This window comes from Oncorhynchus kisutch, linkage group LG6 (genome assembly GCF_002021735.2).
Source record: "Oncorhynchus kisutch isolate 150728-3 linkage group LG6, Okis_V2, whole genome shotgun sequence".
Lineage (NCBI taxonomy): Eukaryota > Metazoa > Chordata > Actinopteri > Salmoniformes > Salmonidae > Oncorhynchus > Oncorhynchus kisutch.
Window position 1 is genome coordinate 47,400,699 of NC_034179.2, and position 24,919 is coordinate 47,425,617.

The 24,919-nt window shown below is 41.9% G+C and overlaps 1 protein-coding gene across 2 annotated transcripts in view; it reads right to left on the minus strand.

Moving 5' to 3' along the window:
* Positions 1-13,329: 13,329 nt before the first annotated feature.
* LOC109892926 (transmembrane protein 132E) overlaps positions 13,330-24,919 on the minus strand; it is a 373,494-nt gene continuing 361,904 nt past the window's right edge. For both annotated transcript variants that reach the window (XM_020485814.2, XM_020485813.2), the window contains exon 9: positions 13,330-17,502. In XM_020485814.2, the coding sequence (XP_020341403.1) occupies positions 16,435-17,502 (1,068 nt within the window). In that variant the 3' untranslated portion in view covers positions 13,330-16,434. The remainder of the gene's footprint in view (positions 17,503-24,919) is intronic.

Genomic DNA, 24,919 nt, shown 5'->3' on the forward strand with positions numbered 1-24,919 from the left:
AGACCACATGTAACCATGCCAGCCCAGGATCTCGACATCTGGCTTCTTCACCTGCGGGATTGTCTGAGACCAGCCACACGGAGAGGTGATGAAACTGTTGGTTTGCGCAACCGTAAGATTTATGAAAAAGCTGTCATAAACTGTCTCAAGGGAAGCTTATCTACGTGCACACCAGGGTCTTGACCTGAATGAAGTTCGGCATCGTAACTGACTTCATTGTGCAAATGCTCAACTCCGATGGCCACTGGCACGCTGAATTAGTATTCTCTTCACGGATGAATCCCGGTTTCAACTGTACATGGCAGATGACAGACAGCGTGTTTGGCGTCGTGTGGGCGAGCGGTTTGCCCCATGGTGGCGGTGGGGTTATTGTATGGCAAGCATAAGCTACGGACAACGAAAACAATTGCATTTTATCGATAGCAATTTGAATGCACAGAGATACCGTGACGAGATCCTGAGGCCCATTGTCTTGCCATTTATCCACCGCCATCACCTCATGTTTCAGCATGATAATCCACTGCAAGGATCTGTATACAATTCCACATTTTTCCGATCTAACGATGCTGTTCTACGAGTGGTCTGAGGTAGGCATTCGATTACGAACGTTTTCAAGTGGAACATTAATAACAACGGTTTTGAAAACAGCTCTGAGATTTAATGATGCTCCTACGAAGGTTCTAACGATGAACTTAGCCTTAAGATGCTTTTAGGAAACTGGGCCCAGTGACTGTTTTCATCTCTTTTCAACCAGTGTTTGTAAACATGGAAATTAGGGTAAAACTTAACAGGGGCACTCTGCGGTTTCTACATCCATTGTTGGACTTATAAATGTATGATATGTTCCTATTGATTCTTGAAGAATATAACTTATTAATGCCTCTTGAGCGTAGTTCAACTGCCTTACCCCCATCAGAACCCAAATTATAAGCTTGTTTTATGTCAATATTTATGGACAAATTAAACGTAAACACCATATAGCCTCAAAACATGGTTAAAACTTTAATTTTGATGTCATAGATGGTCAGTTCTTGCATCCAACGCTCTGCTATGAATTTGATAGCGGTTACATTTCTCCAGTCCCATATTCTTTTCGCCAGTTCTGTTTCCAGGCCACCCAGATGGAAACCAGGCTACTCTATCAACTTCTCGACTCGAGAGTCACATTGTCTATTGCATATTGGAAGCAAATAACCAACAATACATCTCCTAGCTGGTGTAGTCATTGGAAATTACTTGAGCTACAGTTCAGGGGACATATGTATCAAGCTTAGCAGAGTAGGAGTACTGTTTTAGGGACAGTTTTTACCTTTTAGATCACATTAATAACATTACATAGAAAGGGGGAACCTGATTCAAAATCAGCATTCCTACAGTAATATAAAACAAGGTCTTAAATAATGTTATAACAGCTAGATGTAGCAAAATGGAGAATATAAATTAGAGCTAGTCTCCCCAGGCCAATATGATGGAAGGACCCACATACATTTGGGCGCCCGAGTGGCGCAGCGGTCTAAGGCACAGCATCTCAGTGCTCTACAGGCATCACTAAGGCATCACTACAGTCCCTGGTTCAAATCCAGGCTGTATCACATCCGGACGTGATCGTGAGTCCCATAGGGCGGCGCACAATAGGCCCAGCATCGTTCTGGGTAGGCCGTCATTGTAAATAAGAATATATTCTTAACTCACTTGCCTAGTTAAATAAATGTCAAAAATATGTGACACAGGATGCACCCTAAATATGATTTGGAGATCTTGTATATTGGCTGCCTGAGGTGTTGGGTTGATGTAATAGTCCAACTGTAATCCCTTTATAAAGACTTAAGTCACAACCGAGAAAAGCCATACACAAGCTACTGCTACCATTGAGGAGGACAGCCAGCTTTACAGATGACCCTCAATCATTTTGAAGCAATTCTCTATTTGCAAATCAGAGGAAGACAAACTGACTCATCCATCACATTTGGCCTACGTGGTTCAATTATTAGGAAATATGCACACATATCTTTCAAGCTCTTCATCACTGTCCAGCACAACCCCCTATTCACCTTTTCACTATTAACCTGCAATAAATTGATTTGTTGTTGGGTATGTAGCACTTATTTGTATTTGTATTTATTATGGATCCACATTGCCTTGCTGCCTTGGCAGCAGCTATTCTTCCGGCAAAAGTAAGGCAGTTATACAATTTAAAAAACATTACAATACATTTAATACAGAATTCACTACACACTGTGTGCCCATACTTCACTGCCACATATCTACAACACAAACTCCATCTGTATGAGTGTGTATAGTGCGTATTTTATCATGTGTGTGTATGCATGTGTCTGTGCCTATGCTTGTGTTGCTTCACAGTCCCCACTGTTCCATTAGGTGTATTTTTATCAGTTTTTTTAAAATCAGATTTTACTGCTTGCATCAGTTACCTGGTGTGGAATAGGGTTCCATGCAGTCATGGCTCTATGTAGTACTGTGCGCCTCCCATGGTCTGTTCTGGACTTGGGGACTGTGAAGAAACCTCTGGTGGGATGTCTTGTGGAATATGCATGGGTGTCTGAGCTGTGCGCTAGTCGTTTAAACAAACAGCTCAGTGTTTTCAACATGTCAATACCTCTCACAAATACAAGTATTGATGAAGTCAATCTCTCCTCTACTTTGAGCCAGGAGAGATTGACATGCATATTATTAATGTTTGTTCTCTGTGTACATCCAAGGGCCAGTCGTGCTGTCCAGAAGTCCCTCTTTGTGGCACCTGACCACACGACTGAACAGTAGTCCAGGTGCGACAAAACTAGAGCTTGCAGGACCTGCCTTGTTGATAGTTCTATTAAGAAGGTAGATCAACACTTTATTATGGACAGGACTTCTCCTCATCTTAAATCAAATAAAATTGTATTTGTCACATGCACAGGTAGACCTTACAGTGAGATGCTTACTTACAAGCCCTTAACCAACAATGCAGTTTTAAGACAAATAAGTGTTAAGAAAGTAATTACTAAAATTAAACTGAAGTTTTAAAAAATGTTTTAAAAAGAAAATTGAAAAATAACAAATAATTAAAGAGCAACAATAAAATAACAGTAGCGAGGCTATATACAGAGGGTACCGGTAAAGAGTCAATGTGCGGGTGCACAGGTTAGTTGAGGTAATTGAGGTAATATGTACATGTTTTTCCCCACGAAAGGGCTTTTGCAAATGAGGACAGACAATTTTTACCCGCTACGCGCTTTAGCACTCGGTGGTTCCGTTCTGTGAGCTTGTGTCCCCTACCATTGAGCCGTTGTTGCTCTTAGACGTTTCCACTTCACAACAACAGCACTTACAGTTGACCGGGGCAGCTTTAGCAGGGCAGAAATTTGATGAACTGACTTGTAAAGGTGTCATCCTATGATGATGTCACATTGAAAGTCACTGAGCTCTTTAGTACGTGCCATTCTACTGACAATGTTTGTCTATGGAGATTACATGGCTGTGTGCTCGATTTCATACACCTGTCAGCAATGGGTGTGACTGAAATAGCTGAATAGTCTTGGCCATCTACTCTTGGCCATGTAGTGTATTTCCATGACAGAATAAAAGAGTAATTTTGGACTGATAAATGTAGGTAGTTTCAAATACATGCTTAAAAGTTACATATCACAACATTTCGATTTGAAATCTTTTGGACATAAGAGCAACCTTGAGGGAATCTTATTTGAGTCAGAAAAGGATGGTTGTATGATAGGGAAGATATAAAAAACCTTGCAAAGAGCTTATTCTCTTGGAAAATAATAATAAGTTGGTAATAATACAATACCTTTTTTGAGCCAATGTAAGAAATAACAAAAATATACTGCAAAGTTGGAACAGAGCTAGAAACAGGGCGACAGTGTCTGTCGGTGCCATCTTGTCAAAGTACATGTTACCGTGGAAACGATATCAATTACTGTCAGCTCAGCTGTCCCACAACACAATATTCTATAACTGGCTAGTTTTGTCTTGACTCATCTCTCCTTATGTCCGCCGTTTGGCCTAGATCTTTCCTGGGAGACAAATCCCAGAATGAATATCCTCACAGTTGTGGGCTACATGTAGTCATTGCAAAAACATATCCCAGCTTGAATGTAGATCAAATCTAGTTATTTATACAGCACATTTCAGACATGGAATGCAATGCAATGTGCTTTACAAGAAAACACAAATAAAAAACAATGGAAATAAATGCTGAAATATTTACTACACAACAAAACACAAGATAAAAAACCGAAAGAATGACACAAACTGAACAACTAAAAAGCACCCTAAGGAAAAGCTAAGATAAGATCTTTTAATATCCACAGTTTCAGCCCCCCTCAGGTTCTATGTTGCCTTCTCTAGATTTGAGGTCTTACCAATGCCTTGCCCAGCTCCTTGAGAAAGAGCTGTCTCCTCTGGAGCTTCCCTGATACATCTGATACCCAGATATTCCAATCTGGGTTCAACGCCATTCAGATGACAAACACATTGTACGCCGAGATGTCCAACATTTTGAAAAATATCAGAAGTGGCCAGCTTAGGGTTCTTCTATTGCAGCTGTAGCCATCACCAGCTTGTCTAAATTGTCCACCCCTTCTTTTGTGGCATTGTAATGCATTATGATTTCTGTTTTTTTATGTTCCTGACCACAAATTCTCCCATCCCTATGCAGCATACTCATGAGTACCACATGTGTGCCTTTATTTGGCATGTAGGACACTAGGGATGTGTCGGCCGTGAACAAACTTAGAGGAATTGCTAGGCCTGTTGATTCAACATCTGAGGTGGAAGTTCTGGCATATTTTTATATACTGTTCCTACCATCGTCAGCTTCCTCTTGAGGAGCTCCTGTCCCAGCTTGTTGCGAAAGTAAAAAACTTTATTGCATGTGATGTTGTGGCCACGGAGTCCCTGTGTCACATCCAGGACAACCCACACCCCTTGGTTCTTCTAAGGGGCTCCTACATCTGGCTTCCCCGTTTACACTTGCAATTTTCACACATATGATAAAGCAGGATCACAGACAGCCCAGATCTTGATTCCATATTTTGCAGGTTTAGACGGTATGTACTGCCTGAAGGGGCAGCGGCCCCTAAATGGCATTTGCTGTTCATCAACAGTAACGTTGGGCCCAGGGTTGTAAAACAGGTAAAACAGTCCACTCACTTGTTCTACACTGACCTGATTGCATCTAGCTTGTCTCTCTGTCGCTGAGCTGGTCTGGTGTCTTTGTTATCACATCGGATAATCCTGGAAATAATGTGAAATAATGTTTTCCAGAGACATCGTTTCAAGGAAAAATGATCTGCCAGTTTCTGCATCCCACAGGGATTCTATGGATTCTGAAAACACCAGCAAGGATAAGAACACCAAAGTATGCATGTAAATGAGTTTGGTCCATCTCCTTCCATCTTTCTCCAAAAACACACCTTCCTTTCAAATTAGTGCCGATGAGCTGGTTGCTAATGGGCTGGTCCTGGCTGAGGGGTCAATCTCATCGTCTTCTCCAACTCGCTGTCAGACTCCGTATTCCGAGACTCCAAGACATGATCCTCATATTCTGGAAATTCTTCATCTTCCAAAGTGGAGGACGCTCCTTCGACACTAGCTTCTCTCTCTGCAAAAAATACTGTGAAGGTACACAGCAAACCTCTTTGTTTAATTTGTACTTGTTTTCACCTACACACACACACACACACTTTGGCACACTTTTATCAGTGGACCCGAACACCACATATGTAATATAAATGTGTAGAGTGGTGTACAGTGTGCACTTAATGAAAATGTGTTATTTTACATGTTCTTCACAGAAAATGAGCCATCTGGTCTTGATGAATACCCGAGCTGCAGCATTCTCTATGTTTTGCAGTTGACCAATGGCTTTCTTGGGTAGAACAGGCAGGAGAGAATTACTGTAGTCAAGACTGCTTGTAATAAAAGCATGGATTAGTTTCAGCCTGAGAGCGAAATGGACGCATTTGGCAATGTGCCTCAGGTGGTAAAAACCTACTTGTGTCACATTCCTATTGTGTGATTAGGAATTTAGTTCAGAATCTACAATAACACCTTTATTTCTACATTCTCTCTCTGTGCTTTGGTTCCAACAATAAGTACCTCGGTCTTGTCTGGATTTAGCTGGAGGAAGATGTAAGTTATCAAAGTATTTAAATCACTAATAGAATCACTAATACGTGGAGCTAAAATCCCCTGGAGACACAGAAATGTAAAGTTGTGTATTGTCTGCATAGCAGGGAACATCAATGCTGTGCTTTCTGATAACGCTGCCAAGGGGTAACATACAGTTGAAGTCGGAAGTTTACATACACCTTAGCCAAATACATTTAAATTCAGTTTATCACAATTCCTGACATTCAATCCTATTAAAAATTCCCTGTTTTAGGTCAGTTAGGATCACCACTTTATTTTAAGAATGTGAAATGTCAGAATAATAGTAGAGAGAAATATTTCTTTCAGCTTTTATTTCTTTCATCACATTCCCAGTGGGTCAGAAGTTTACATACACTCTGGAATTGATTTGCACTTTTCGCACCAAAGTACGTTCATCTCAAGGAGACAAAACGCGTCTCCTTCCTGAGCGGTATGACGGCTGCGTGGTCCCATGGTGTTTATACTTGCGTACTATTGTTTGCACAGATGAACGTGATACCTTCAGGCTTTTGGAAATTGCTCCCAAGGAGGAACCAGACTTGTGGAGGTCTACAATTTTTTTCTGAGGTCTTGGCTGATTTCTTTTGATTTTCCCATGATGTCAAGCAAAGAGGCACTGAGTTTGAAGGTATGCCTTGAAATACATCCACAAATACACCTCCAATTGACTCAAATTATGTCAATTAGCCTAAAGCAATGACGTCATTTTCTGGAATTGTCCGAGCTGTTTAAAGGCACAGTCAACTTAGTGTATGTATACTTCTGCCCCACAGGAATTGTGATACAGTGAATTATAAGTGAAATAATGTGTCTGTAAAATATTGTTGGAAAAATTACTTGTACAAAGTAGATGTCCTAACCGACTTGCCAAAACTATAGTTTTTTAACAAGACATTTGTGGAGTAGTTGAAAAACGAGATTTAATGACTCCAGCCTAAGTGTATGTAAACTTCCAACTTCAACTGTATATAAACTGAACAGTACCGGCCCCAAAATCGAACCTTGTGGAACGCCACATAATATGCATTTTCTCTGAGTTATGCTCACCAAGAGTGACTGGTAAAATAGGTCCTAGACCAATTTAGAACTGGACTGGAGAGGCCAACTCACCTCTCCAGTCTGTCCAGCAGGAAATCATGGTTGACAGGGCATGTCAGAGCAAAAACCAAGCCATTAGGTCGAAGGAATTGTCGATAAAGCTCTGAGACAGGATTGTATTGATAAACAGATCTGGGGAAGGGTACCAAAACATTTCTGCAGCATTGAAGGTCCCAAAGAACACAGTGGACTCCACCATTCTTAAATGGAAGAAGTTTGGAACCACCAATACTCTTCCTAGAGCTGGCCACCCAGCCAATTTGAGAAATCAGGGGAGAAGGACCTTGGTCGGGGAGGTGACCAAGAACCCAATGGTCACTCTGACAGATCTCCAGAGTTCTTCTGTGGCGATGGGAGAACCTTCTAGAAGGACAACCATCTCTTGCAGTGCTCCACCAATCAGGCCTTTATGGTAGAGTGGCCAGAAGGAAGATACTCCTCAGTAAAATGCACATGACAGCCTGCTTGAATTTTGCCAAATGGCACCTAAAGAAAATAGATTCTCTGGTCTGATGAAACCAAGATTGAACTCTTTGGCCTGAATGCCAAGTGTCACGTCAGGAGGAAACCTGGCACCATCCCTACAGTGAAGCATGGTGGTGGCAGCATCATGCTGTGGGGATGTTTTTTTAGTGGCAGGTACTGGCAGGATCGAGGAATGAACGGAGCAAAGTACAGAGCAATCCATGATGAAAACCTGCTTCAGAGCACTCAGGACCTCAGACTGGGGCGAAAGTTCACATTCCAACAGGACACCGACCCTAAGCACACAGCCAAGACAACGCAGCAGGGGCTTTGGGACACGACTCTGAATGTCTTTGAGTAGCCCAGCCAGAGCCCGGACTTGAACTTGATCGATCATCTCTGGAGAGACCTGAAAATAGCCGTGCAGAGTCCAACCTGACAGAGCCTGAGATGATCTGCAGAGGAGAATGGGAGCAACTCCCCAAATACAGGTGTGCCACGCTTGTAGCGTCATACCCAAGAAGGCTCGAGGCAGTAATCGCTGCCAAAGGTGCATCAACAAAGTATTTGGTAAAGGGTCTGAATACTTATGTAAATGTGATATTTCAGTTATTATTATTTTTTTTACATTTGCAAAAATTCGAAAAACCTATTTTTGCTTTGTCACCATGGGGTACTGTGTGTAGATTGATGAGAGAAAAAACGATTTAATCCATTTCGGAATAAGGCTGTAAAATAACAAAATATGGAAAAAGTCAAGCCGTCTGAATACTTTCCGAATGTACTGTATATGCCAAGTTGCTCTCTCAGAATATCATGGACCTGCAACTTTGACTTTCTGCACTCTGCAATTTCTCTTTAAGTGATTAGTTTCCTCACGCATCCAAGGGGCGCATCCATCTCCTTTTGGATGTGTTTTTTCCCCAACTTTATTGGAGCCACTGTATGGCATCAATGGTTGCCCTTAATTTGCTTTTAAAGTTATTAACTAAATCATCATGAGAGGAAGGCGGAATATGTGGTGGAGTATTGTTCATACACACAACAAAATCTGTAGCAACTTCAGAGGTAAGATAGCGTTTATTAATAATGCGTTCAGTATTACCCTGTGCTATGGGCAACAAGGTAGTAAAAATTTCACAGTGGTGATCAGATAAAGCAACATCAAGAATAGAGGACATGTCAATAGAAAGCCCCTTGGTAATAACCAGGTCCAGAGTATGGCCATGGTTATACCGTAGGTGGGCCCAGTAACATGTTGGATAAAGTCCATAGAGCTCAAAAGATTCATAAATTCAACGGCATTGGAGTCAGTATCTTTGTCAACATGAATATTAAATCGCCAAACACAAGGATTTTATCATAACTCTCAAGGACAATAGACAACAGTTCAGATCAATCAGTAAATAAAGTGGGGCAGTGCTTTGGTGGCCTATACAGGGTTATGGCTAGCACTGCTGGCTGACTTTTTATTGTCATTCACAGCCAATACAGATGCTGTACCTTTGTACATTTTCTCTGGTTGTGCTGGGGCTGCCTTGCCAAACATGTCAGTCGTCATACCTTCCTGCATGGTGTCCCATATTTCAATGAGTCAAATTCTTGTACATGCAAATGTATTTAATCACCAAAGGTGAATCTGATATTACTAATCACTTGTGAGTTCTCTCGTCACAGACTTACAGATCTGACCCAGCTCCTATCACAGAGTAAGAGAGGTTGGGAGAGAGAAAGTCTGTCACCATACAGTCATGGAAGCCAACATTAAATACACTGTTGAATTTAGCCAATCAGAGATTATGATTCACAGCTAATTTACGAGGGACATATGCCGGCATGGCAAAATGTAGCTACTTGCCAACAACACACCAGTCTCAGGTTTGACGGTTGACAGCCCAAGTAGAAGCTAGTCGTAGGTAATCCATATCCTGGCCATCAGCCCAAGATTGTTGAACAACTTTATAAAAGCCCATTTTCACTAGAGTAGCTATTTCCCGAGCAAGTTCAAGTACTATCCACATGTAGGAAAGGCTATAAATTTAGGTTTGTCGCGCAGGAGAGTCGAGTCAGGAGGAACTAAACATCACTTTCGTTTACAAGTTTTAACTAGTGCCATGCAGCTGCTGTTGCCAGCTATCCAGCGTAAATTAACTGGGAAGGGTTTATCAGGATGACTGTCTGAAACAAATCCATTCCTCTCTACACTAGACTCTGAGCTACGCAACATACACCATCCATTTGGATGAGACGTTCTAGTAGGCAAGTTCATTTTGCGTGACTTGATACTTCGGGTGGGCTCATGTTCTACCATTCTTTTGGTCCTCCTAAGGAAAGGTCTCCGGCCCCCCTGTTAACAGGCTAAAGAAGGCATGAATTGTTGGCATATTTGTAATCCTAACCAAACCCTCAAGTAAGTCATGACGCATGACTTTATGACCAAATGATCCCATTTACCCTTTGTAGTCAATTTTGACACTAGAATACATGTTTCTGACTCTTATCGATTTCACATATGCGGTTTTCAAAAGGAGAAGTCAGTTTTCAAGGGCAGTTGACCTTTAATTCAATGAAGGGGAAAGTATTGTCATTTTTATTAAGTACATGTGGGCCAGTTTCCTTGACACAGATCAAGCCTGCTCCAGAACTGAAAAGCATGGTCAATGGATAATCTTAATTGAAATGTCTCATTAGTCCAGGATTGGCTTAATCTGTGTCCAGTAAAACTGTCCAAAATAGTGTCAAATTTAAGCTGAGTGTATCGCCGGACATATGTAATCATTACCGTAACTTCATTTATTTAATCAAAGCCCAATGATCACATAACATATTGTTCACAAAGCTACATAACATGGAAATGCAATCATATAGTTATCAAAATGATTCTTACTGTATTACTTTCAGTGATGATGAAAATTAAGGACTGTGAGGCAATGCGCCATTTGACACTATTGAGTCACAGTGATTAAACCACCATGCCACCGTTGACAGATGCAATTACGCAAAATCGCAACCAATTATATTAATTGATTCTGTTTGCTGACAGTTTTCAAACTTTCTACAGATGCAGTCACAGTAAGCTTCCATTTTCCTCTACTATTAAATTTTTTAATGCTCATTACTTATCCTCTCATATTGTCTGCTTATCCTCCACCGAGTATGAATTAGCCTAAAAATAGTATTGTTTGTTCGTCAATGTCACGACAATATGTGCAGTATGTTTTGTGCAGTACTTGCCAGTTTGATACAGCATACACTGATGGTATGGACATTTGTTGTTTTATTGTATGGTCATCACTTTCATATTCCTGTGTTAATTCCATCTCTGCGGTGTATTCATGCCATCCAGATCACATTTATATAGCACATTTTCAAAATCAACTTTGTAGTTTGGGCCACCACACCCTATCCACTTAGTACTACCAATATAGCAGCATCCACATGGGCACATTTAATACACATCAAGTCAATGTTACTTTAGCTAATGATTCATAGCATGAATGACCTTTTAGGAAACCAATGATTGCCCTCTGTCTTTGGTTACACTGGAACAGATAAATCAGGCAGTTCTACCTGGAAAGACTTAAGGGTAACCTACCCCCTGAGGCAAACAGAAACAGTTGCGTGACTGATAGACATCCTTGTGCATTAAATGACAGATGGCTAAATTACCCATTCTCAAGATAAAGTATCTCTCACACAGTAGGAGACCAGGAACAGAGGCAGACAGGCTCCTGTTTTACCTCTGTACCCGGTCCGCCCTTGGCTCTCTTGGTACAGTAAATGGAGATAACCACAGAGAGAGGAGTACCACCTACTGTACTTACCCATTTAACCAGAGACAATAGAGGAAACCGAAACCAACCACACATGGTCTAGTTCCTGTCAGATTTGTGGGGATGAGGCAACAATCAGTAGACCAGAACTGCATTTGATAGATTTTCTGGACAAGTTGAAAGAGTTCTGAGCAGTTCAAGCCTCCCCTCTTCAATTTACTAAGGGGAAAACTACTTTGTACCCATGTAGTTCTATGGTGACCGTTAGGCAGGCATGAGAGAACACGCCCATTTAGGCAGATGAACAGAGGACAATGTGGAGAAGCCCGTCTGCGGTATCTCACTAAATCTCAGATTTAACTTCTCTAACTATAATTAGTCCCAAGCTCCTATAATCATATGGGCCAATGCATTGAAGGGCCACTAATTCAGAATGGATGGTCAACTTTGATACATTATATATGTTAATGTGATAATTGTGTAGTGAGAATAATTGGGCGCATAATCAAGATTTAATCGGTAAGAAAGGCTTTTTTGAAAAGCTGTGGGAATTCCAATTCCACATGATCTTAATTTAGATTTCAGATCGTTTTATTACTACAAATTATGTGAAGTTTGAAAAATCTAAAAGTTTTGTTACGATTATGTAAATGATCTTATAAAACGGGTGGATCTAATCCTGAATGCTGATTCTAGCCGGTGTCTATTCCAAGTTACCACTGGCTAAATCTATGACGTTAAAATACCTATTTACTCTGTTTCATCTGAATGCGCAATCCACTGCATCATCAGCCCAGCCAGGCAATTTTTAAACTTGATCTCCACTATAAAAAGCATAATAAGACATTATCTCACTCATTTTGTTCAACAGCTGAGATTTGTATAAACCTTGCTGTCTGTCGCTCCGAAATTTTGCAACATTGTTTCAATATTCAAATTCGATATCCAGCTGTCCCACAGTAATGAACGTGTCCGGATTCGGGATGAGACAGACAGGCAGGCAGTGTTTCTCAGCCAGTGGAAATAATGAATCAGCTGGCATAATCTTTTATGGATATATACAAAGAAATGTAAATTGAAGAAAGGTAAAAACAAAATGAAGTTTGCAGTCTTTCCAGCTTCAGTTTGCAGTTATTGTGTTAGCTGTTTTGGCTAGCTCCTCTTAACAACAGTGTCCTGACGAGTGAGCACATTTTCTATGCCAGGCGAAATCGCACCTCATTAGCTCATTGTTATGGATGTATCCAATAAATGTCACTAGAAAACAGCTTAAACAAATGCAAATGCAGGTACTTCGCTGTTTTTCTGGCTGCACTATTTGACGTGGTGATGTCAAAATGAGGGGTGTTGTACAAAACAAAGTCATCAGCAAATGGATCATCTCTAACCAATGAGGGTATCAAAGCCAATTATGAATTTTTAAAACATTGCTTTACCCACTTGTGTTCTGGCTCTGGCTCTGGCCCAACCCATCAGTTTTTGGGACCAATCAGAACGGTTAGAATGTGTTCTCATTCGGTAAAAGGTTGGAGAGGTTCTCAGATCCAGACTGAGGAAAAGAAACAAGTGTCCGTGGGCATGGTATAGTATTTGGCCGGAGCAGGGAGTCTGGGTAGCCAGACAATAATTAAATGGTGGTAGAATGAAAATGGTTTGTGTATGTGGGTCTGGCTTTCTTACTTCTGATAAAGAGTATGATAAAGAACTGCATCCTGCCATTCCTAGGGCCTGAAAAATAACTAAAGTATGGTTAAAATAATTGCATCTACCTTCTAACATGAAGACAGTTTAATGTTTGGAAAATGAGAATGCATACACAACAGTATGTGACCCAATGACAGTTTTTTATGACACTGCTATAACGATGAGTAGAAAGGACACATTGTTTATGTATTGTCTTTTCTTTAGTCCTTGACATATGGGGGAAATACAAGGGTTTTGTTTTTCAGGACAACACAGGCAATTGAACAGTGTTCTGTACATGAACATGGTATCGTCAGTGTGGTGGTGCACAGTCACCAGAACCGTGAGGTTTGCACGTCTCCACGTGGGGTACATTTCAAAAGTATTCAATCAAATGTGAGAAGTAGCAGCAGCTCAGAGAAGAAATAGAATGCACACAGAAGTATGTACACCGTCAGCAAAGTCACATTACAAAAGTGGTTTTGCATATACATATATATACATGGATGAAGGAAATGTATACAAATTATTAGAAGCTATAAAATATTTTTAATAAAGACATTTGCTATGAGTGATCTCTGAAAGCACAAAATTGACTTGGAAAGTCAGGGACTATAAAAAAAGAAGAATGTTAAAAAGCTGCTATTAGAAACTTAACCCGCTGTTGTTAAGCAGTGGTACTGATTTGGGTTGACCACAGTAATACAAGAGACAACATATCCATCTGATGATCAAAGTACAGTAGAATATCAATTCATTCATCCTGAGATACCATTGTTAGAATGGGGGTTAAAACTATGGGTAAAAAAAGAAAGGCCTGCTGTAACCAACTGTTCATTTCCTCAACCCGTTTCTTTGCAATTGTGTGGGTTAGAAGCAGAAGCTTGAATAGTCATGTCTTTGATTTTCAAGACCATTTACCTTTAGACGTTAACAGGATTTAATTGAGATTTAATCACATTGTGGAATTAGGCCATTATTCAATAAAATAACTAAAAAGCATGTAGGACAGCCACAAAATGCAGCCATCTAGTTTGATGTTTTGTGTGGAAATTAACTGATTGGAATTGATTTATAACTCATAACTGAGTGGTTGGGTGACATTTTCTCTTCCATTGTGGTCATATTGGTCATCATGGGATTTTAAAAAAACACAGCAAATACAAGCCCTACTTAGAGCATATAAATAAACGGGAATTAAAATTGAAACCTTTTTCATTTAGTATATTTTTCATTACTCCTGAAAAGAACTAGGCAAATCATCAGATCAGCACGAAAGAACATTACTTACCTTAAAAGAATCTCACCCAGCGCTTTAAAATTCGTCACACTCTAGCCAATGCCTCTACGCAACCAAACCTACAAATGGCATCTGATTGCATTCATAATTTACAGTCATTCTAATTTGTGCAGGTACACCAACCAAAACTCCTAACATCAAAATCAAGATTTCATCAAACCAAGTAAATTCTGAGAAACGTATTAGGTGCCACCACCATAACAATGGCACAATGTGTCAGTACCGGCGCGCTTGGCTCCTGTGACAATCATGACCAGCTCGTATGCAGCATCCATGCTTTATTACTGACATATTTTGGACCAAACATAGTACTTCTCATTATGTGTTTAGGTTCATTGGAAATTGGCAACGCAAATATTCTGACTCCGTACAAATGAGTTGGTGTCAAATCAAATCAAATCAAATTTTATTGGTCGCGTACACATATTTTGCAGATGTTATCGCAGGTGCAGCAAAATGCTTATGTTTCTAGCTCCAACAGTGCAGTAATACCGAACAATACAAAACAATACACACAAATCCAAAACATTTAAAGAATTAACTTAATTTCTATGGGAGCATGATTACACGAGTTGACGATAATTTAAAAAGAAGAAGAAAAAAAAGGAAAGGGAATGATTTCTGCTGCAAAATCTTTTGTCGGGATGAGAGTTTTTTCATTGTAATTGTTAGGGCCTCGGTGTACAGTGGGAAATCATAGTAAAAACTGCAGAGGAAACACTATGGTTACAGTGATGGGCCAACATGTTCCCAGCACACATCACTTCCCCCCTTTTCTGCCTGATAACTAGTTCAATGTAATGTTGTTGCTGAAGAGGACCTCAGCTGGTCCATGGTATGTACATATGAGGAAGGGATGTAGTAGGCAGGTCTGGCACGGCATGCATGTAATGCATGATAACATATGTCCTTTAGTATTGTCTAGGCATGATTAGATAATAATTTACAAATTGAAACATCTATAAATTTGGAAAATTGCTGATTGTGCCTCAGTATCTCCTTTCATGCAAAGAATTTTGGAGATAGTTTACTTCATGATATACGTACAAGCTCTTGTCTTTTCCAATATAACTAAACCTTTGACCAGTTGTAGCGTTTTGGATAATTGCCCCCCGCACTGCCCCTTAACCCAAAGTGTGCAAACAAGGGTGTCAGCATTGAAATCAGTAGTGATCAGTGAAACCCATTCTATAACCCATTATAAGGCATTAGACTTAATCAGGATAGTAGTAGGGCACTGACTTGGACTATGTATGAAATTTAGTAAAATATACGGTAATGACATTGAATGAAACCATAGTATGTGCTGTACCAAGAACAAAGAAGGAGGTTTTGCCATTGACGAATGCTTCCCTACTTTGGTAAGATAAAAATAAATCCGTAACATGGTTTTTAATGAGCGACTTTGACAATTAGTTGTCCATCATGTTGTCCCATGTTGGCCTAAAACCATGCGTCCCAAAAACAGTTTCTTTGAAATGTAATCTGCACATCAAAGGCCTCTTTGTTGGAAAAGGTACTTGGAGTTTGGATAAACCGATAAACACAGAGCCAAGACCCAACCCGTCCCGCTAAAAACACTCCTGTCTGCTAACTAACCCTCAGTAACAGAGAACTTCAAATCCATCCTCCAAAACAGTGCTCATGACTGAAGCTTCTAAATCCATTTGAGAGTGTACTCCCCTACCTCTGTAGAAAGGACATCCACACAAAGCCATTTCACTAGCGTTTAAAATCCTTTAGTCCAGTCTTTGACTTTCCAATTGTTTTTACGACTTCCAAAAAAAGTGAGTGTGTACGGGAAACAGCACTGTGCAAAGAACAAAAAAGAACCCAAATAAAAACAGAAGAGTAGTTGGCCATGGTTTTTGTTTGTGAAAAGTTGTCACTAAAGTGAAAAAGAGAAAAATAGAAAGGAAAGTATTTTTAGAAAGCTCCAAGGCTTCTTCAGGCTATTTCCTTTATCCTGCGCATGTAGTCATGCAATTCCTCTGGGTCCTGAAAGCCCATGTCCTGGCAGACCCACTGAATGTCCTCTTCATCTGCGATGGGGATAGAGTTGTAGGGCATGTCTTCTGTGGGGAGTGTGGTGAAGGTGGTGAACTTGACGCGTTTGCGCTTGGATGTGGGCGAGCTGGCCTCCTCGCCGTGCTCCTTGGTGGAGCCCCCGGAGCTGCCGTCGCCCCTCCCATGGACCTGGCTTTGAACACTGGTCTGGGAGCTGCCGCTGCTGTGGTGGTCTCCGTGGCAACATGTCTGTAACCCCTCCATGGGGTTGATGGGGTTCTCCACCGTCTGGGGTGAAAGGTCACTCTGGGCCCTCAAGGGCTGTCCGTTCCCTAAAAAAACCCAGTGGTGGGAATGGTCCATGTTGGCTTGGCCCTCGGGGGGGATTCTTTTGTGGCGGTACTTGAGGACGAACACGATGCAGTTGATGAGGAAGACCAGGATGGCAAGGCAGAAGACGCCCAGTAGGGCATACATGCCGATCTCCAGGTCGGTCATGCTGCGGGGTGCGTGGATGAAGTCATCGTCTTCCTCCTCTTCCTCTCCCTCAGTGGGCCTCTCTTGGTTGCTGATGGTCGGAAAGTTGGTGTAGTCGATGGGAACGCTCGCCGGCTGCTCGTTGGACGGCTCGAAGCCTCCACCACCGATGTTGGAGTCCACCACTGGCTGCCTGGTGACACGGGCTGGCTCTATTTCAATCTCCATTTCCTCCTCTGAGTCTTCCTCCGGTCCGAAGCGGACTTTCACGTACACAGGGGCCGAAGCGATGATGCTTTTGCGCTTGGTCTTCTGGCAGGCCTCACAGATGGTCATCTCCATGCGCACAATCTCCCCGGAGCCCTCGCCCTCTGCCACCACCACCGGCCAGCGCTGCTGAGGCTCCTGGGATACATACACCACCTTGTCGTTCAGCGTGGAAGCGTTGAGATTGTAGTCCTTGGGGTCGAAGAAGGTCAGAGGCGACGAGGTGCTGTCGCTGTAGTAAAGCCAGATGGACAAGCTGGCCTCCTGTGATAACAAGCAGAGGAAAAGGTAGTTATTAGTGGTTTTTTCTACCGTTACAATGCCCCTGCATTTCACTGAGGAATTATACATAATGGACAATCTATGGACAAACTCTCCTGGAGGCTAAGGAGAGACACTTTTTTAATGTATTTTGAAGAAACACAAACATTTACCAGATAGAAATATGCTGAAATCCTTTCAGGACAAACACTACAAATATTGGTGGATCTGGGGGTTTTCTTTGAAAATTGAGCATTTCGTTAGTTGGTTTGATGAAACCAATGCTCTTTCACACCTCTGTATGATATGAATATACAGTACCAGTCAAAAGTTTGTACACTCCTCAGTCAAGGGTTTTTCTTTATTTTTTACTATTTTCTACATTGTAGAATAATAGTGAAGACATCAAAACTATGAAATAACACAAATGGAATCATGTAGTAAGCAAAAAAAATCATGCCAAGAGTGTTCAAAGCTGTCATCAAGGCAAAGGGTGGCTACTTTGAAGAATCTCAAATATAAAATACATTTGGTTTATTTAACACTTTTTTGGTTACTACATGATTCCATATGTGTTATTTTATAGTTTTGATGTCTTCGCTATTATTCTACAATGTAGTAAATAGCAAAAATAAACAAAAACCCTGGAATGAGTAGGTGTCCAAACTTTTGACTGATTCTGTATATGTGACCAATTCCTGCCTTTGATGTCTCTTGACTCGCTCTGATCCCTAAATCTTCTAAGCATGTCTAAACATCGGAACCACTACCTTGGCACAGAGCGAGACACACACAGGCGGTCTGTCTCAGAAGTGTACGCCAGCGAAAACACGGTTCATTGTGAGAAAGGAGGGGTGAGTGGGTGTTGGGCAACTGTTGTCCTGCAGGCAAACAGACGGAGCTGCTTGACTGCACAGCAGTTTCCCTGACAGCTCGAGTATGGCTTTATGAGTACAATGGCAATGTTCGGTGGCCATGTCTCCAGGTAACAAGGTATTTATTTTACAGAGGCCTTCATTTGGATCCCGCTAAAACAATACCTCTCCGCGCACCTGCTTTGCAGGGCTGACAAGAGAAAATAGCTTTTCTGACAGAGCGCTTTTAGATCCCAACTGAGACGTCTTTTCACTTTTAGACGAGAGAGGCATTTATCTAAATTCTGTCTGGATTGGAATGCCCTGTTGGAGAGCTGAGACTTATTTTTATTTGATTCAGGTGGACACTGATCTTCAAGGTTGCTATGACATTCCTGCTCGAGCACGGGCCTCATCTCCACTTGTCAAAATTAAGGGGGCCTTTGAAACACATGATTTCAATAATACATTGAGTATGTCACCCTGTCCTGATGACCCACTAGACCCACTAGTACACTGACACATGCAAAAGGTTAGACACAAAGCAAACAACCCACTGGGCACAAACTGGTTAAATCAATGTTGTTTCAACATAAATACATTGGATGTGAAAATAGTAATTCACGTCAACTGTTGTTTTGAGGTTGAAATTTAAACCTCAGGATTTGGCTCCCAAGTGGCACTGCATCTTCTCAGTGCTAGAGGCGTCACTACAGACCCTGGTTCGATCCCGGGCTGTATCACAACCGGCCGTGACCGGGAGTCCCATAGGGCAGTGCACATTTGGCCCAGTGTCGCTAGGCTTAGGGGAGGATTTGGACGGGGTAGGCCGTCATTGTAAAATAATAATTTGTTCTTAACTGACTTGCCTAGTTAAATAAAGGTTAAATAAAAAATCATGGTAACCAAATTTCAACATGAGAAAACCCTTGTATAAAATATGTTGAATTTGTACATTTAAAACATTAGATTGTCTGATGTTTTCGTCTCCTCAGGCAAGTTTGCTCATCACATGCATGGATCACTAAACCACCTCTGTTGCACTCAGTAAATGAGGTGCACAGATCATTCTGCTTCTGTTTGCCAAAGAAAGTGTTGTTGTGCAGTAGGCCTGATTCCGAACCCAGTCAGTTATATTGATGCCTTGATCGGAGAATGAGGTCGGGGGGTGAAATGTAACTGAGCTGGTTCGATGAGTAACCTTTCTGGAGACTTGAAGACTTCCATATGGGCTTTAGCTAAGTGGGCTAACAGTAGTGTGACATGGAGGAAACCTGGTTCGAACCCAGTCAGTCGCAAGATTAAATAGGAAAAAAGCAGAAAGGCTATCCTTAGAAGGGCTATGACAGGCCTGTATTCTTATGGGGGCCAAATAGTTTTTGTGATACTCCCTTCTAACGTGTCCTGTAATCATCATAGAGGGGAATAGAAGGCACATCCATATTCCAGAGTCTTTGCTTTCAGAAATGGTGTAATAATAGTTCATAGCAAAAACAGTTTGAACGCTAGAGTCTAATTTATAGGATGAAAATAAATTAAACATGCCACATTGGCTTCAGAAACTGCCAGAAGCTTCTGTTAACAATGAGCATTTAATTCTATCTGTTCTCTACTTTTCTTGGCTGTCAAAGTACCAGGATGTTGTCTCTGGTATTGAATCTGAATGTAGGTAACTGAATTTGAAAACTGAATCTGAATGCATCGGAGAAGTTTAATATATGAAACTTTGACAAACTTGAAATTATAGTTTGTAAACTTCAGGCAATGGCTTGGGTGTTTGTTGCATCCGGTGAGGCGCTGTGCAGACCTCACTACCCTCTGGAGAGCCTTGCGGTTGTGGGTGGGGCAGTTTCCGTACCAGGCAGTGATACAGCCCAACAGGATGCTCTCGATTGTGCATCTGTAAAGTTTGAGAGTGTTTTTGGTAACAAGCCAAATTTCTTCAGCCTCCTGAGGGTGAAGAGGCACTGCTGCGCCTTCTTCACCATGCTGTCTGTGTGGGTGGACCATTTCAATTTGTCCGTGATGTGTACGCCAAGGAACTTAACTTTCCACCTAATCCACTACTGTCCCGTTGATGAGGAAAGGGGGCTGCTCCCTCTGCTGTTTCCTGATGTCCACGATCCTTTGTTTTCTTGACATTGAGTGTGAGGTTATTTCTCTGACACCACACTCCGAGGGCCCTCACCTCCTCCCTGTAGGCTGTCTCATCGTTGTTGGTATTCAATCCTACCACTGTAGTCGTCGGCAAACTTGATGATTGAGTTGGAGGCATGCATGGCCACGCAGTCATGGGTGTACAGTGAGTACAGGAGAGGGCTGAGAACACACCCTTGTGGGGCCCCAGTTTTGAGGATCAGCGGGGTGGAGATGTTGTTTTCTACCCTCACCACCAGGGGGCGGCCCGTCAGGAAGTCCAGGACCGTATGTCCGTAAAAACACCAGCCAGCTGGTCTGCACATGCTCTGAGGATGCGGCTAGGGATGTCGTCTGGGCCGGCAGCCTTGCAAGGGTTAACACGTTTTACTCACGTTGGCTGCAGTGAAGGAGAGCCCGCAGGTTTGGGTAGTGGGCTGTGTCAGTGGCACTGCATTGTCCTCAAAGCGAGCAAAGAAGTTGTTTAGTTTGTCTGGGAGCAAGACATCGGGGTCCGCGACGGGGCTGGTTTTCTTTTTGTAGTCCATGATTGACTGTAGACCCTGCCACATACCTCTCATGTCTGAGCCATTGAATTGCGAGTCTACTTCGTCTCTATACTGACGCTTAGCTTGTTTGATTGCGGAGGAAATAGCTACACTGTTTGTATTTGGTCATGTTTCCGGTTGCCTTGCCCTGATTAAAAGCAGTAAAAAGCAGTTTGCGCTTTCATTTGACGTGAATGCTGCCATCCATTCACGGTTTCTGGTTGGGGAAGAAAAGACAGAAACTAAAACAGGTTTTAATAGTCGCTATGGGTAAAACATCACCGATGCACTTGCTAATCAACTCGCTCACCGAATCAGTGTATTCATGAATGTTATTGTCCGAAGCTATGCGGAACATATCCCAGTCCATGTGATCGAAGCAATCTTGCGTGGAATCTGATTGGTCGGACCAGCGTTGAACAGACCTGAGCATGTGTGTTTCCTGTTTTAGTTTCTGTCGTTCTGTCTATAGGCTGGGGGCAAAAAAATGGAGTCGTGGTCAGATTTTCCCGAAAGGAGGGTGGGGGAGGGCTTTGTATGCTTCGCTGATGTTAGAGTAACAAGGATCCAGTGTTTTGCCAGCCCGGGTCGCGCATTTGATATGCTGATAAAATGTAGGGAGCCTTGTTTTCAGATTAGCCTTGTTAAAATCCCCAGCTACAATAAATACAGCCTCAGGATATGTGGTTTCCAGTTTACATAGAGTTCAATGAAGTTCTTTCAGGGCCGTCGATGTGTCTGCTTGGGGGGGCGGATATACATGACTGTGATTATAATCAAAGAGAATTCTCTTGGTAGATAATGCGGTCGGCTCCTCTCCTTGTTCGGGCGGTGTTCGGCGGTCGACGTCACCGGTCTTCTAGCCATCGCCGCTCCACTTGTCATTGTTCCATTTGTTTTGTCCTGCACATCTGGTTTACATTCCTTAATCACACTAATCACACTACATATTTATTCCCTCTGTTTCCCCCATGTCTTTGTTTGGAATTGTTTTGTTACATGTTTCATGTTACGCACAAGGCGGGTTTTTCCCCGGGTACTGTGTTGAACCCGAGTTTAATTGTTTAACTTATGCATTATTGTGACTGTTGTCGCGCTTTGCATTTTTGCCATTTGGCTGGAGGTTTTTGATGCAGTTGCGTCCGTCTGTTGTTACTTCTGCCAATTAAAGTGTGCGCCTGATCACTCTGCTGTCCTGCACCTGACTTCTTACCAGTAGCGCACAACCTGATATGAACAAAAAGACTTGAGTTCCTGTATGATGTTATGATCACACAACGTCTCGTTAATCATAAGGCATACACACCCGCCCCTCTTCTTACCAGAGAGATGTTTGTTTCTGATAACGTATCCCGAGTGAGCCATGTTTCCGTGAAACAAAGAACGTTACAATCTCTGATGTCTCTCTGGAAGGCAACCCTTGCTAAGGTTTCGTCTACCTTGTTGTCAAGAGACTGGACATTGACGAGTAGTATACTTGGGAGCGGTGCGCCCGTCTACGGAGCCTGACCAGAAGACCTCTCTGTCTGCCTCTTCTGCGGCGCCGTTGTTTTGGGTCGCCGGCTGGGAACCGATCCATTGACCTGGGTGATGCACCAAACAGAGGATCCACTTCGGGAAAGTCGTATTCCTGGTCGTAATGCTGGTAAGTTGACGTTGCTCTTATATCCAGTTGTTCCTCCTGGCTGTATGTAATAAAACTTAAGATTTCCTGGGGTAACAATGTAAGAAATAATACATATAAAAACTAAATACTGCAAAGTTTCCTCGGAACGCGAAGCGAGGCGGCCATACCCATCGGAAGTAGTTAAGTCTTCTATGAATCAACATCTCAACCAAATATTATCCATGGTTGAAATTATTTAGTGTGCCCAGTGGGAAAGCACTAAGTAGATTTAAGACTGTCCTAGCAGGTGACTGTAATGTTCTGATTATATTCCATCAATATGAAAATGTATCCATCAGAAGGGTGCATTGTTACCCATTTGTTAAGTCTTCTTTGTAGAGCTCGGATTAACTTTGGTAAACAGATCAACAGTATTAGCTTCGACCATAGAATTAGATATTAGATTTTAATATGATCTCTGTGACTTAAGATAGCTAAAGCGTTGCTGACTCATAGGAGAGGATGTGTGCATCAACTCTGTCCTTACAGGTAAAGTGTCACATATGCTCAATGACTATAGCTGCCCTGGCAATTAAGATCACAGTTCATGCTCAGGATGGTTGAACATAACAAATGTTAATCAAATGCAGATGTAGCATCATAAAAAGCGGTGAGACCCTGTCCACTTCCCTCAGTTGTAAACTCAGCAAAAAAAGAAATGTCCTCTCACTGTCAACTGCGTTTATTTTCAGCAAACTTAACATGTGTTAATATTTGTATGAATATAACAAGATTCAACAACTGAGACAAACTGAACAAGTGCCACAGACATGTGACTAACAGAAATGGAATAATGTGTCCCTGAACAAAGGAGGAGGGGGGTCAAAATCAAATGTAACTGGTGTGGCCACCAGCTGCATTAACTTCTTGGTATCTTCACGTCCGGATGAAATGCATGCCCAAATTCAACTGCCTGCTACTCATCCCCATAAGATAAGATGTGCATATTATTAGTAGATTTGGATAGAAATGTTTGAATCATGTCATCTAAAACTGTTTGAATCATGTCTGTGTGTATAACAGAACTTATGTAGCAGGCGAAACCCAGAGGAAAAAACATTCAGATGTTTTTTTTTTGAGGTCACTCTCTTTTCAATGGGTTTCATTGGGAATCGAGATTTCTAAGGGACCTTCTTACAGTTCCTACCACTTCGACTGGATGTCACCAGTCTTTAGAAATTGGTTGAGGTTTTTTCTTTGTGTAATGAAGAAGTAGCCCTGTTCAAAACGAGGGTCACATCAAGTGTACTGTTTGGTAGAGGCGCATGACCAGAAAGGTTTGTTTTCTTCCTGTATTGAACACAGATCATCCATTATTTATTTTAAAAAATACCTAAAGTTGTATTACAAAAGTAGTTTGAAATGTTTTGGCAAAGTTTACAGGTATCTTTTGAGATATTTTGTAGTCACGTTAAGGAAGATGGAAACAGTGTTTTTCTGGATCAAACGTGCCAAATAAATTGACATTTTGGATATATATCGACGGAATTGATCGAACAAAAGGACCATTTGTGATGTTTATGGGACATATTGGAGAGCCAACAGAAGAAGCTCGTCAAAGGTAAGTCATGATTTATACACTGCTCAAAAAAATAAAGGGAACACTAAAATAACACATCCTAGATCTGAATGAATGAAATATTCTTATTAAATCCTTTTTCTTTACATAGTTGAATGTGCTGACAACAAAATCACACAAAAATGATAAATGAAAATCAAATGTATCAACCCATGGAGGCCAGGATTTGGAGTCACACTCAAAATTAAAGTGGAAAAGCACACTACAGGCTGATCCAACTTTGATGTAATGTCCTTAAAACAAGTCAAAATGAGGCTCAGTAGTGTGTGTGGCCTCCATGTGCCTGTATGACCTCCCTACAACGCCTGGGCATGCTCCCGATGAGGTGGCGGATGGTCTCCCGAGGGATCTCCTCCCAGACCTGGACTAAAGCATCCGCCAACTCCTGGACAATCTGTGGTGCAACGTGGCGTTGGTGGATGGAGCGAGACATGATGTCCCAGATGTGCTCAATTGGATTCAGGTCTGGGGAACGGGCGGGCCAGTCCATAGCATCAATGCCTTCCACTTGCAGGAACTGCTGACACACTCCAGCCACATGAGGTCAAGCATTGTCTTGCATTAGGAGGAACCCAGGCCCAACCGCACCAGCATATGGTCTAACAAGGGGTCTGAGGATCTCATCTCGGTACCTAAT